Source organism: Pongo pygmaeus, chromosome 13 (genome assembly GCF_028885625.2).
Source record: "Pongo pygmaeus isolate AG05252 chromosome 13, NHGRI_mPonPyg2-v2.0_pri, whole genome shotgun sequence".
Classification (NCBI taxonomy): Eukaryota; Metazoa; Chordata; class Mammalia; order Primates; family Hominidae; genus Pongo; species Pongo pygmaeus.
In genome coordinates this window covers 77,394,931-77,407,469 of record NC_072386.2, presented here as the reverse complement: position 1 = coordinate 77,407,469, position 12,539 = coordinate 77,394,931, and the positions used below count along the sequence as shown (strand labels likewise).

The 12,539-nt window shown below is 53.8% G+C and overlaps 1 protein-coding gene across 7 annotated transcripts in view; it reads right to left on the bottom strand.

The window, feature by feature from the left end:
* DAPK1 (death associated protein kinase 1) overlaps positions 1-12,539 on the bottom strand; it is a 214,640-nt gene that overhangs the window by 23,377 nt on the left and 178,724 nt on the right. For all 7 annotated transcript variants that reach the window (XM_054502604.2, XM_063650249.1, XM_054502603.2 and 4 more), the window contains exon 20: positions 6,013-6,235. In XM_054502604.2, coding sequence (XP_054358579.1) covers positions 6,013-6,235 — 223 coding nt within the window. The remainder of the gene's footprint in view (positions 1-6,012; positions 6,236-12,539) is intronic.

The following is a 12,539-nucleotide window of genomic DNA, read 5'->3' as shown; positions in this document are numbered from 1 at the left end:
GTACAGGGAAAGGAGAAAGGGCACTAAGAGGGCAAGATTTATTCTTAAAAACACAGACGCCCTCTCCCCCTCCCCCTCTCCCCTTTCTTCGGTCTCCCTCTCCCTCTCCCTGCCTCTTTCTTCGGCCTCCCTCTCCCTGCCTCTTTCTTCGGTCTCCCTCTGTTGCCAAAGCTGGACTGTACTGCCGTGATCTCAGCTCGCTGCAACCTCCCTGCCTCCGGCTCCTGTGATTCTCCTGCCTCCGCCTGCCCAGTGCCTGGGATTGCAGGCGCGCGCCGCCACGCCTGACTGGTTTTTGTATTTTTGGTGGAGACGGGGTTTCGCCATGTTGACCGGGCTGGTCTCCAGCTCCTGGCCCCGAGTGATCTGTCCGCCTCCGCCTCCCGAGGTGCTGGGATTGCAGACAGAGTCTCGCTCACTCAATGCTCAATGGTGCTCAGGCTGGAGTGCAGTGGCGTGATCTCGGCTCGCTGCAACCTCCACCTCCCAGCCGCCTGCCTTGGCCTCCTAAAGTGCTAAGATTACAGCCTCTGACCCGCCGCCACCCCGTCTAGGAAGTGAGGAGCGTCTCTGCCCGGCCGCCCCGTCTGGGAAGTGAGGAGCGCCTCTGCCTGGCCGCCATCCCGTATAGGAAGTGAGGAGCGTCTCTGCCTGGCTGCCACCCCGTCTGGGAGGAAGTGAGGAGCGCCTCTGCCCGGCCACCCCGTCTGGGAGGTGAGGAGCGCCTCTGCCCGGCCGCCCCATCTGGGAGATGAGGAGCGCCTCTGCCCCACCGCCCAACGTTGGGGAAGTGAGGAGCGCCTCTGCCCGGCCGCCCCATCTGGGAAGTGAGGAGTGCCTCTGCCCAGCCGCCCCGTCTGGGAAGTGAGGAGCGCCTCTGCCCGGCCGCCCCATCTGGGAGATGCGGAGCGCCTCTGCCCCGCCGCCCAACTCTGGGGAAGTGAGGAGCGCCTCTGCCCGGCCGCCCCATCTGGGAAGTGAGGAGTGCCTCTGCCCGGCCGCCCCGTCTGGGAGGTGAGGAGCGCCTCTGCCCGGCCGCCCCGTCTGGGAGGTGAGGAGCGCCTCTGCCCGGCCGCCACCCCGTCTGGGAAGTGAGGAGTGCCTCTGCCTGGCCGCCCCGTCTGGGAGGTGAGGAGCGCCTCTGCCCGGCCGCCCATCGTCTGGGAAGTGAGGAGCACCTCTGCCCGGCCGCCCCGTCTGGGAAGTGAGGAGCGCCTCTGCCCGGCCGCCCCGTGTGGGAGGTGAGGAACGCCTCTACCCGGCCACCACCCCGTCTGGGAGGAAGTGAGGAGCGCCCCTGCCCGGCTGCTCTGTCTGGGATGTGAGGAGCGCCCCTGCCCGGCTGCTCTGTCTGGGAAGTGAGGAGCGCCTCAGCCTGGAGGCCCCGTCTGGGAAGTGAGGAGCATCTCTGCCCGGCTGCCCCGTCTGGGAAGTGAGGAGCGCCTCTGCCCGGCCGCCCCGTCTGGGAAGTGAGGAGCGCCTCTGCCCGGCTGCCACCCCGTCTGGGAGGAAGTGAGGAGCGCCTCTGCCCAGCCGCCCATCGTCTGGGAGGTGAGGAGCGCCTCTGCCCGGCCGCCCCGTCTGGGAAGTGAGGAGGACCTCTGCCCGGCCACCCCGTCTGGGATGTGAGGAGGACCTCTGCCTGGCCGCCCCGTCTGGGATGTGAGGAGGACCTCTGCCCGGCCGCCCCGTCTGGGATGTGAGGAGGACCTCTGCCCGGCTGCCCCGTCTGGGATGTGAGAAGCGCTAGCGCCTCTGCCCGGCCGCCCTGTCTGGGAAGTGAGGAGTGCCTCTGCCTGGCTGCCACCCCGTCTGGGAGGAAGTGAGGAGCGCCTCTGCCCGGCCGCCCCGTCTGGGAGGTGAGGAGCGCCTCTTCCCGGCCGTCCTGTCTGGGATGTGAGGAGCGCCTCTGCCCGGCCGCCCCCGTCTGGGAAGTGAGGAGCGCCTCTGCCCAGCCGCCCTGTCTAGGAGGTGAGGAGCGCCTCTGCCTGGCCGCCCTGTCCGGGAGCTGTACCCAACGGCTCCGAAGAGACAGCGACCATCGGGAGCAGGCCATGAGGACGATGGCGGTTTTGTTGAAAAGAAGCGGGGAAGTGTGGGGAAAGGAAGGAGAGATCAGATTGTTGCTGTGTCTGTGTAGAAAGAGGTGGGCATAGGAGACTCCATTTTGTTCTGACTAGGAGAAATTCTTCTGCCTTGGGATGCTGTTGATCTATGGCCTTTCCCCCAGCCCCCTGCTCTCTGAAACATGTGCTGTGTCAACTCAGGGTTAAATGGATTAAGGGCGGTGCAAGATGTGCTTTGTTAAACACATGCTTGAAGGCAGCATGCTCTTTAAGAGTCATCACCACTCCCTAATCTCAAGTACCCAGGGACACAAACACTGCAGAAGGCCGCGGGGACCTCTGCCTAGGAAAACCAGAGACCTTTGTTCATGTGTTTATCTCTTGACCTTCTCTCCACTATTATCCTATGACCCTGCCATATCCCCCTCTCCAAGAAACACCCAAGAATGATCAATAAATACTTAATAAAAACAAAAAAACAAAAAAACAAAAAACACAAACGCATATTCTATTTCTGTAGGAAAGTTGGCAGATAGGGATGTAAATAGAAAACAAAAGCAAAATGATGTAAGCCTTAATGTCAACACAGCTGCCATTTTAGTGTATTTCTATGCATATTGTTAATCTCAGTCTGACAAAAGCTGCAGGGTTGCCCAAGAATGGGTCTGTCCGTTTCCCTGTGACCTGGAATCTGTGTCTGGGTGACTGCCTGTCAGGAACAAGCCTTCTTTTAGTGGCATGTGGCCGTGTGCTTAATGAGGAGAGCAGACATTGGTAAATGGCAGTCATTCCTGCTCCTCGGTGACAGTTTTCGTTGGGAGGATAAAAGGTTAGGACAGGCTTTGTACAAGGTGTTATGAAAACAAAAATTTCACGGGGAAGCACTGAAATCCCAGGAAATCATTTTTGTTAACTACTGCCCCCTGGTGGTGTAACGTGACGGCTCCCAGGAGACCCACTTCACCTGGTCACCGGGAATTCCTCCCGCAGGCTCCTCTCGGCGGGAACAGGAATGGCCTCTTCAAATACTCTTCCTGGACATTCATGCCTCCTATGACCTTGGATGTTTTCCTTCCCACAGCTCAACAGCCACAACCCTCAGTGTCCCCACAGCTGAGTGATGTGTGCAACAGAAAACCTCGAGGGCACCCCGTCCTGTCTCCTGGCTGGGAGCTCAGCCTTGGCCTCCAGCGTTCTCAAGAGAACGGCAGTGGAAAAGGGCCAAAATTCTAAAAGCAAACTTCTTGCTGTCTGATGATATAAATGTCGCCATGTAGGCATCTCTCCCATTGAAGGGAAAAGGGCCTGACAATTCTAGGAGAGGTCACCGGTGTCCAGAGCCCTGGCCTGAAAGAGACCCCAGCACGGCCTGCCAGGCACGAGCAGTGCCCCCTGGTAGGTGACAGTGTTGCTGCTTCAGGAACCAGGCCCAGTCCTTGGAGGCACGCTCAGGGGCGGCAGTTCCTCGGGTGTCTAACAAAGCCACGCTGCTCCGTCGGCCCCCAGCACACATACCCTCTGCCAGAGTCCAATCTCCCCAGGCCGCCCTCACGGTGCCCTGTGCTTGTGCCCTGCTCTGTATTTCCCGGGCACTGTCTGATGCTGATGTACAAGCTGTGAGGGCAGCAAGTGCCTGGTGACCCCCCCAGTCCAGGGATGGGGGCATCTTCTCTGTCTCATCCACCTCCAAGTCCAGCTGCCAAGCTATGCCTCCTGCCCAGAGGTCCCTCAGCCACCAGGCTTCAGGGGCAACCACCAGCGCACACTTCCTCCACCAGGGGCAAGCGGCACTGACTGTGGGGGCCCAGGGACCAGGACAGCCGCCTCCTCCCCAGACCCCACGGCTGGGCTGAAAGCAGCCGGCGTGCCTGCACTTTAGGGCTCTCATGCAGAGGGGCTTCTGTCCCTGCGCCGGGACCCCCTCCCTGATCCCTGGCTAAAGATGCTGTCCCCAAGGTGGGGCATGCAGAAAAAGGGTCACCCTGAGCCACTCTTCACCAGGAACCCGCTGCAAAGACCAGACACAGATACTGAGGAGAACCAAGGCCATGGACACCTCACCTCTGAGGCCAAGGGCAGAGCCACAGGTGACATCGCCCCCTCCCAGGACTCCACAATGGGGGCTCCTGGGCATCATCTGCACACCCACTTAGGCCTTGCAAACTTTCCAGATCATGACCTCATGACCTCTCTCTCATATCCCACCCTCCCAACCACAGAGGTTCAGGCTGCAGTGCCCTTAACCACAGCAGGAGCGTGCTGCCTCCCTCTAAGGGAGCAACTGAACCCCACTTAAATCCTCAACTAGAGCAGAAATCACACTGGAGGCCGGGCGCGATGGCTCACACCTGTAATCCCAGCACTTTGGGAGGCTGAGGCAGGTGGATCACAAGCTCAAGAGTTTGAGACCAGCCTGGCCAATATGGTGAAACCCCGTCTCTACTAAAAATACAAACGTTAGCCTGGTGTGGTGGCATGCACCTGTTAGTCCCAGCCACCTGGGAGGCTGAGGCAGGAGAATCGCTTGAACCCAGGAGGCGGAGCCCAGATCCCGCCACTGCACTCCAGCCTGGGCGACAGAGTGAGACTCCGTCTCAAAAAAAAAAAAAAAAAAAAAAAAAAACACACTGGAAAATGGAAAGGTGTGCCCGTGAATTCCTTATGCAGGGTGTCATTGACAAGCACTGGCTCAGGCACCAGATGTTCTGGGATATGCCAGCTGTGTACCTCAGGGAAGCCAACTGACCCCTCAAGGCTGCAGTGGAACAGCGGTAAAAACACCCCGGAAGCTGTCACGTGGATTAAATGAGGCGTCATTCAGACCATATTTCTCCCAGTTCCTGGCACACAGTGCTCTATAAATACTGACATATGTATCAGCAATATAAGAATACAAATTATAACTCTGTTTTGGTTATTCTTTCTTCTCCTCATTTCAATTCCATAGCTGTGTTCAGAGAACAGAAGTTGAAAAGGGAATATAAATCTCAGCCAACTGTCTGCAGCTACCCATGCTCCCCAGCATCCTCCCTCACTGAGGGGATGTAAGAGAAACACAAACTTTAGCACATTTGGCGTCAACCTGGGGAACAGATCTGGCTCTTCTGTGACATCATATACAGAGAATGAATCAAGGCACAAAGCACAAAATTGTCCTGGTTTAGGAAACTCTTGGAAGGTCTCTTATCTTTCCACATACTAACTCGCTCTGTCTAAAGGAAGATTCAGGTGGAATCACACCCAAGATTGCATCATTTTCTCTTGCTCACTGCCAGGTGCTTCCTGACAGCCCCCTAATGTGAATCAATAACCCTGTCTGTGGAAGGCCCAGAAGGCAGCAAAGCTTCCCAAGGAGGGTGGATGTGACCAGAGAGACCATCCCTGAAAACCACTAAGGAGCCTCTGGAAACCTCTATCCAACCTTGAACTGAGTAGGATGGTGCTTCCTGGAAATCCCTTTTTGTTGCTCTATGTATCTACAATACTGGGTCTGCCTGTAGCACTCCAGAAAGAAGGATAAGGGGTGAGGACCCTTCTTGGGCTGGTATTGGATCAGCGCTATGCTTGGACTGTTTGAGTTTGAGCTCTTTTTGTCTCTAAGGCCAGAGCCCCTGAGTAGAATGCAATGCAATTTGCAACTGTGTCCCCAAAGCTGACTGTGCAAATTCTGCAGTTTGCACATTTATGAGGATGGACCTTTGTGTCTGTGGCTGTGATTTCAGTGAGGCCCTTGTTTTGCTACTGCCAAGTCAGTTTGCTACTGCTGGACAACAGGCAGCACACACAAGGCCACAAGCCAACCTGGACCTAAAAACCACTAAGGCCACAGGGTCCAGTATAGGCCAAGTGACCCAAACACAACTCCCTTCCCCCCTAGACCTTGAGAGGAGAGAGTGCAGAAGCCAACACCTGCAGGAGAGACAGGGGCCAGCGTGGAGGTTCCTACCTGTGGGCTTAGAAGCCAGGGGTGAAGGTGGGAACCTGCTGGAGTTGGTGGAAGACAGTCTGGGCCGACGCCTTCTGAAAAAGCTCCTCAGCAGCCCACACTTGAGAGATTCTACAAGGGTGGTTTTCCCAGATCCCGAGTGGCCAAACAGCTTGAGCTTAATTCTTGGCTGCAGGTTCTGTGTGGGTCGAAGCTGCTGGATGAAGAGTCCTCGGTGCGTATCCTGAGCATGGATGAGAAAGAGCCAGCGAGTGACAGAAACAGAGGCAAATAATGATTCTCAAGATTCCTAATCCCTGGTGTGCAGTTTTTACCCATGCTGAAGATATGTTTCTTTTTTTCTTTTTTTTTGAGATGGAGTTTCACTCTTGTTGCCCAGACTGGGGTGCAATGGTGCGATCTCAGCTCACCGCAACCTCTGCCTCCTGGGTTCAAGGGATTCTCCTGCCTCAGCCTCCCGAGTAGCTGGGATTACAGGCATGAGCCACCATGCCCAGTGAATTTTGTATTTTTAGTAGAGACGGGGTTTCTCCATGTTGGTCAGGCTGGTCTCGAACTCCCGACCTCAGGTGATCCACCCGCCTTGGCCTCCCAAAGTGCTGGGATTCCAGGTGTGAGCCACCGTGCCTGGCAGTATGTTTATTTCTATCTCCAATGAAAACTTTGAAAATTCAGGTAAAATTCACATAACATCAAAGTCACCATTTTCAAGTGTGAAATTCAGAGGCTTTTAGTGCATTTTCAGTGCTGCACGACCATCACTGCTGTCTCCTTCCAGAACATTTGTGTCACCCCCAAAAGGAAGCTCTGTACTCGTGAGCAGTCACTTGCCATTCATTCCCCTCTTTGCTCAGACCCTGGCAACCATAGAGATGTTTTCTGTCTCTAAGAATTTGCCTATTTCCATTGCATTTTGATGCATGACAAGTTGGATGAAGCAACTGTGAAGCCTTCAATTTGTGTGTGTGTGTGTGTGTGTGTGTGTGGAACCCCCACACTTTATTTAGAAATGTATCAGAAAAACATAATTGGATGGCCCAAATGTCCACTTCATAACTGTAGGTCTGGAATAGGAACCTTATCTTACTGTTAAATAGCTACTAGCACTTTTGATTTAACTTCATGGCAATGTCGCCTGTATGTGAATATTAAAAATATCTACCATCACTTTTGGTTTCAACCACATGACAACCTAAGAAGCCTAAGAACAGACCTACAACAAATCAGGTGTGGTGGCTCACGCCTTTAATCCCAGCACTTTGGGAGGCCGAGGCAGGTGGATCACGAGGTCAGGAGATCGAGACCATCCTGGCTAACATGGTGAAACTCTGTCTCTACTAAAAATACAAAAAATTAGCCGGGCGTGGTGGCGGGTGCCTGTAGTTCCAGCTACTCGGGAGGCTGAGGCAGGAAAATGGTGTGAACCCGGGAGGTGGAGCTTGCAGCAAGCAGAGATCACGCCACTGCACTCCAGCCTGGGTGACAAAGCGAGACTCTGTCTCAAAAAATAAATAAATAAATAAATAAATTTTAAAATATTAATATATTACTAAACACATAAAAAGGATAATCAAAAATTTACCCTAATCAATTAAGAGGCTGAAAGAAAATGGAAAGCCAGGAGATCAAGAAAGTTAGAAGCCTTCGATTTAATCATGAAATAGGATCAGCCCTGTCTGACCAGCAAGAGCATCTGTCCCTCTCTGTGTGAAGGTGTCTGGATCCTTTAAGGCAGTAATGGGACAAGAGGATGAGAGAAGGGGCATTCCAAGGTACAAGCTCCATGCTGCAGAGGGGGCTGGGAACACAATATCCTCATTACTTTCTTCTTTTTCCATCCGATATGGAGAAGCAGGAGGCTCCACAGAATGAAATAGTTCACTACTCACTCACTCCTTCATTCATCAACCAGCATTTAGGGAGGCCCTCCAACCCCGTGCTAAGCGCAGTGCTGACAACAGGAAAATCTAGACTCAGCCCAGATCCATGGTCTTGGGGAGATACAGACATGTGAACAATTTCACATCTAATACCAAGTAAGAGCTTTTAACAGGATAGTGTAGGCAAGGTGTTCAGTGCACCCAAGGGAACCTGCTCAAGGTTTATGTGATGTGGCACTGACCATGCCACCCTGCTGTCACACCCCCTCACAGGCCACCATCCCTTCCCACCACTCCTGCCCTACTCCCTAACAAGGACCTGTTTAGAGCCGTGAGGTGCAGCCTGAAGCCTCTTCCTCATCCTTACCCAGGAGGACCCCCTCTGCTTTAACCTGCTTTGTGGGTTCCCACAAACCCACAAAACCTGTCTTGCTTGCCATCTCCTCCTGGATGCTTCTTCCCACCATGTGTGGCTCTCCATGGTGACCCCCGACCCGTAATTATGGGGTGCTCTGCCCTTCTAGACCAGGAGCCCATCTGCGGGGACAGACAGAATTCCCAGCCCTGGCAGGTGTAGAATCTCCATAAACCAGTGTCATATAAATGACAGAACTCAGAGGGACCCATGCAAGGGCATCTCCATGTGATCTACACCTGGCGGGACCATTCCTTCAGTTCTAAATCCTGGGAGGCGCTCACTTACTTTTGATCTCTTCCAGCAGCAAAAGCCAGTGTTACTTTTGCTGTTATAACTGCATTGCTACAATCTCATACATAACTCTCCTGAAGGCTTTGACTTTCCTATTTCCATTTCCAATTCCTAAGCCAGGACCAGACTTCCTCAACAGGAACTATACTGACCCCTGGTGGGCACTGTGGAACTCTGAGGAGGCATTTTAGTTCCCACAATGTTGAGGGGATACTCCTGCAGCCAGACGCTGTGTGTCCAGACACCCTGTAACAAAATGCCCCTCACAGCGAAGAATTCTCCTGGGTCCCCTGACTTCTGAGCATCTGATGAGCATTTATATAGGGGAAAAGCCTGTTTACAATCATCTGAGCTGAGAACTTAACTACATTTTACACATCATCCAGAGGGTTTTGGGGGCAGTATTTAATATATAGTGAGTTATCCATGAATGCTGCTATTTTATAGATTGGCAAATAACTACACTTTGCTTTTTTCCTTTTATCTTTGCTGAGTGCTGTCTCCGATTTCTGGACATCAGCTCAGCACGCTGCTGTGGTGCTGGAGCTGCCATCCCAGCCCTCCAGTGTCCATGGGCGTCTGTGGGGGTTGCACTCAGTGATCCTGTGTGTGGGTGCAGGGACCTGCTGGGTTTCCTAGCCTCCTCCTGCCTGTGTCCTAGGACATGCATGCTGACATCCAGCATATTTCACTATGCGCATGCTCCCACAGGGTCTGTGTTATATTACAGTTAGGGCATGCTACTGGTCTTTTGAAACTATCTGTGTAGTAGGTGCGTCCCTGTCTATAAATTCTACTTTACGAGGGTCAAGGGAACATGACACAAGGCGTGTTGTAAAATGCTGCGGCAGCTGGGGTGGAGGCCGTGGCACCAAACCATGATCTGTAGAACACGAGGTGGTCTGTACTCTGGTGTCTTCTTCTGACCTCAAATCCCAACAGGTTCAGAGACAGAGCACCACAGGGAAAGGAAAGGGCTGGGGGTCTTGACAGCAATGTCCCTGACTGATTACCTGAATCAGCAAAAATGCTGGACAGATTCTATTATGAGGAGTTACTCATTGGGGGTGGCACCTGTCAGGCTGGAAGGAATGGGGCTCTGAATTCTCCCCAGCACCATATGCACCAGGTGCGCCCATGCTGCTGGGCTGCCACCGACCCTGGAGCAATTCCACCTCCCAGCCTACTCCAGCCTTCTGCAGCAGCCCTGGGTCTTCCTTGTGAGTCCAAGGCTGTACCCACACCACGCCATGCATGAGCACCTGAGCTGCGTCCACTGTGCTGAGCAGTGGTCACCTTCCATGGTGAGCATCCCACGGGGTAGATGCAAACTTCCCCATCTACTCCCTGAACGCAGCTCCCGCCACACAGAGATTCTTGGTTCCGGCCCGAGTCTGCTTCATCTGAGACCAGGGGAAGGCAGAAAACTGCTCCTGGTTAAATCCAGTCACTGGATCCTGGGTGCCCCCATTTTGGTAAAGAAACTGTGCCATGAGTCTGCCTGCAGCTCTTTCTTCCTGTTTTGTGCCTGTGGATCTTGACACTTTGAGCTTCAGCACACACGTCTGTCCTGTCTGCAGGAATGGGGCAAGCTCATTCCTTCTGCAGGAGTCCCACAGGCCCTTCCTCTCTCAGGAGACTCGAACCATGGTCAACTACAGACACCGCTGCTCCTGTGAGAGGCTTCTAGAAGTGACTGAACCTGCAGGCTGACTTGCTGCGTATGAGGGCAAGCTATGCCTGTGACTTCCCTGTACTGACAGTCCAGCTCACTCCTTCAAATTCCACGCAGGGCAATGCTGGTTCAGAAGCTCCTGGCAATCTGCCTGTTTCATGGGCCAGCACAATAAATGGAGAAGGAGGGAGGAGGCAGCAGGAGGAGTTGAGACAGATGTGTTTCCTGTCTGCAGCAGTAACTTCCACGTGCATGGCGCCTTCCAGCTCATGCTACGCCTTCACTCACATTCCCTATGAAAACCTCCAAGGAACTTTTGTGGTTAATACTATCCTCCTCCCTTTCAGATGAGGAAATTGAGGCTTGGAGAGGCCAAGGCACTTGCCCAAGGTGACACAGCAAAGCCAGAACTCACTACCAGGTCTTCCTCCCACTGCTGGACACTGAAAGGGAGGTGGCAGTTTCCTCAGAAGCAGAGGAGACAGGAATAGACAGGGATGTGCACATTGAAGGTGAACCCCACAGCACTGAGGACCCTCCCAGGAGGGCCCCTCACAGTGCATCCCACTCGGAAGGCACTTCCTGAACAGGGCACCCTTTGGAGTGAAATATTTCTGTGGAGGGACTCAACTGTCCTTGGTGCACCCCCTTCCCCTCCACCAGGAGCTGTCAGCCTTGGCTGAGATATGCCCACTCACCCTTCACCAAGTCTTTGGGAAGAGAGGCCAGGAAACTGCACTGATCTAGACTTACAGAATTCACCATCATCTTGAAAGGCAAAGAAAAGCAAAATATCCTCAGGTATTTCCCTTCACAAGAAAATCTCAGCTGACCCTGGAAGATGACCCCTCATCCTGCTCACTAAGAACCTTGGGGAATCTAAGCACATCCGAATATATCTCCCTCATTGGTGGAGGCACGTTTTCACGTTTCACTACCAGATGGCGGGTAGGGACGGGTTGCAGCGCAGAGGCCTCTCCCTGGGAAAGCAGCTTTCATCCACTTAATGATCTGTCTCCAACTGAGAGAGGGCTCCAGGCCAGGTCTAGAAGGTGGTAGGAAGACTGATTTATTTGGAGGGGGAGTTCAGTAGTCCTTACACAGTGTGTGTTTAACACAAGTTACAAGACAACCCTGAGACCCGGCGGCTGGCACGAAGCCCAGGCTGGTCGGGCCCTCCCTGGCTGGGCCAGGTGGGAGCCATGTGCAGCCAACACCTCTAGGGGAGAGGAGAGGGGACTATGGTGCCACCGACATTTTTGGCTCACGGCTTGAAGTGCTCTCCAGTGTGTGTCCCCTAAGTCTGTGGGTGTGGCTGGAGGGTACTCAGGAGACCTGGGGCATCCAGGGTGTGGGCAAGACCTCCTGCAGTCAGGGCGAGACCAGGCTGGGGAGAGGAGGAGGCAGAACCGAACTCCAAGGAGCGCAGAATTCTGACTCAGAACCTTCCAGGTGGTCATAAGGGTGTGTGTGTGTGTGTGTAGGGTAGAATATATTTACCTGTATTAGCTCTAATCACATCCTTTAAATATTTACACAGGAGTAGGAGCCTCCCTGGTATTCTTGCCCAAGGCTCACTAAGTAATAGAGCCTGGACAGCCCCAGTCCAAGCACCATCACATCTCCCCCGGCTGCCAAGATCATCTCCTATCAGGTCCCTCTGCTCTCCCTCCTGACCCTGAGGCTCCAGTCTGAGCAGCCAGGGGAATTCCTAAACCTAAGGCAGATCTCACACCTGCCTGCACTTGGCCCAAACCCAATCTCCTCACCCGCTGGGTAAGGTCTATAGAGCTGTGCTGCCTCTCGGGTCATGTTGGGCATTGTCCTCTGCCTGCACGCCCAGGTACATCCTCTGACCCCAGCCTGGTTACTCTCCTTCTTTGTTGTTTTATGCTTGAGCTCCTCCAACCCTTCACTACCCGGCCCCTTGCACTCCCTATTCCTCTGTCTTCCTCCAGCCCTTCCTCGGGCTGCTTCCTTCTTCTTGCCCTTCAGGTCTTGGTTTCAGTGTCACATCAGAGAGGTCCTCATCAGCCAGGTGAAGGTAGACTCCACCATTCTCTCATCTCACTTCATCCTGTTTCAATTCCCTGCATGGCACCTACCCCAGGAGGCAGCAACCCTTTCTGTAGAGGGCCAGATGGTCTCTGTGGCAACTCAACTCTGCCATGTATGAACACCAGCCGTAGACAAGAGTGTGTGGCTGTGTCTCAATAAAACTTTATTTACAGAAGTAGGCAGTGGGTTGTAGGCCATTGTTTGC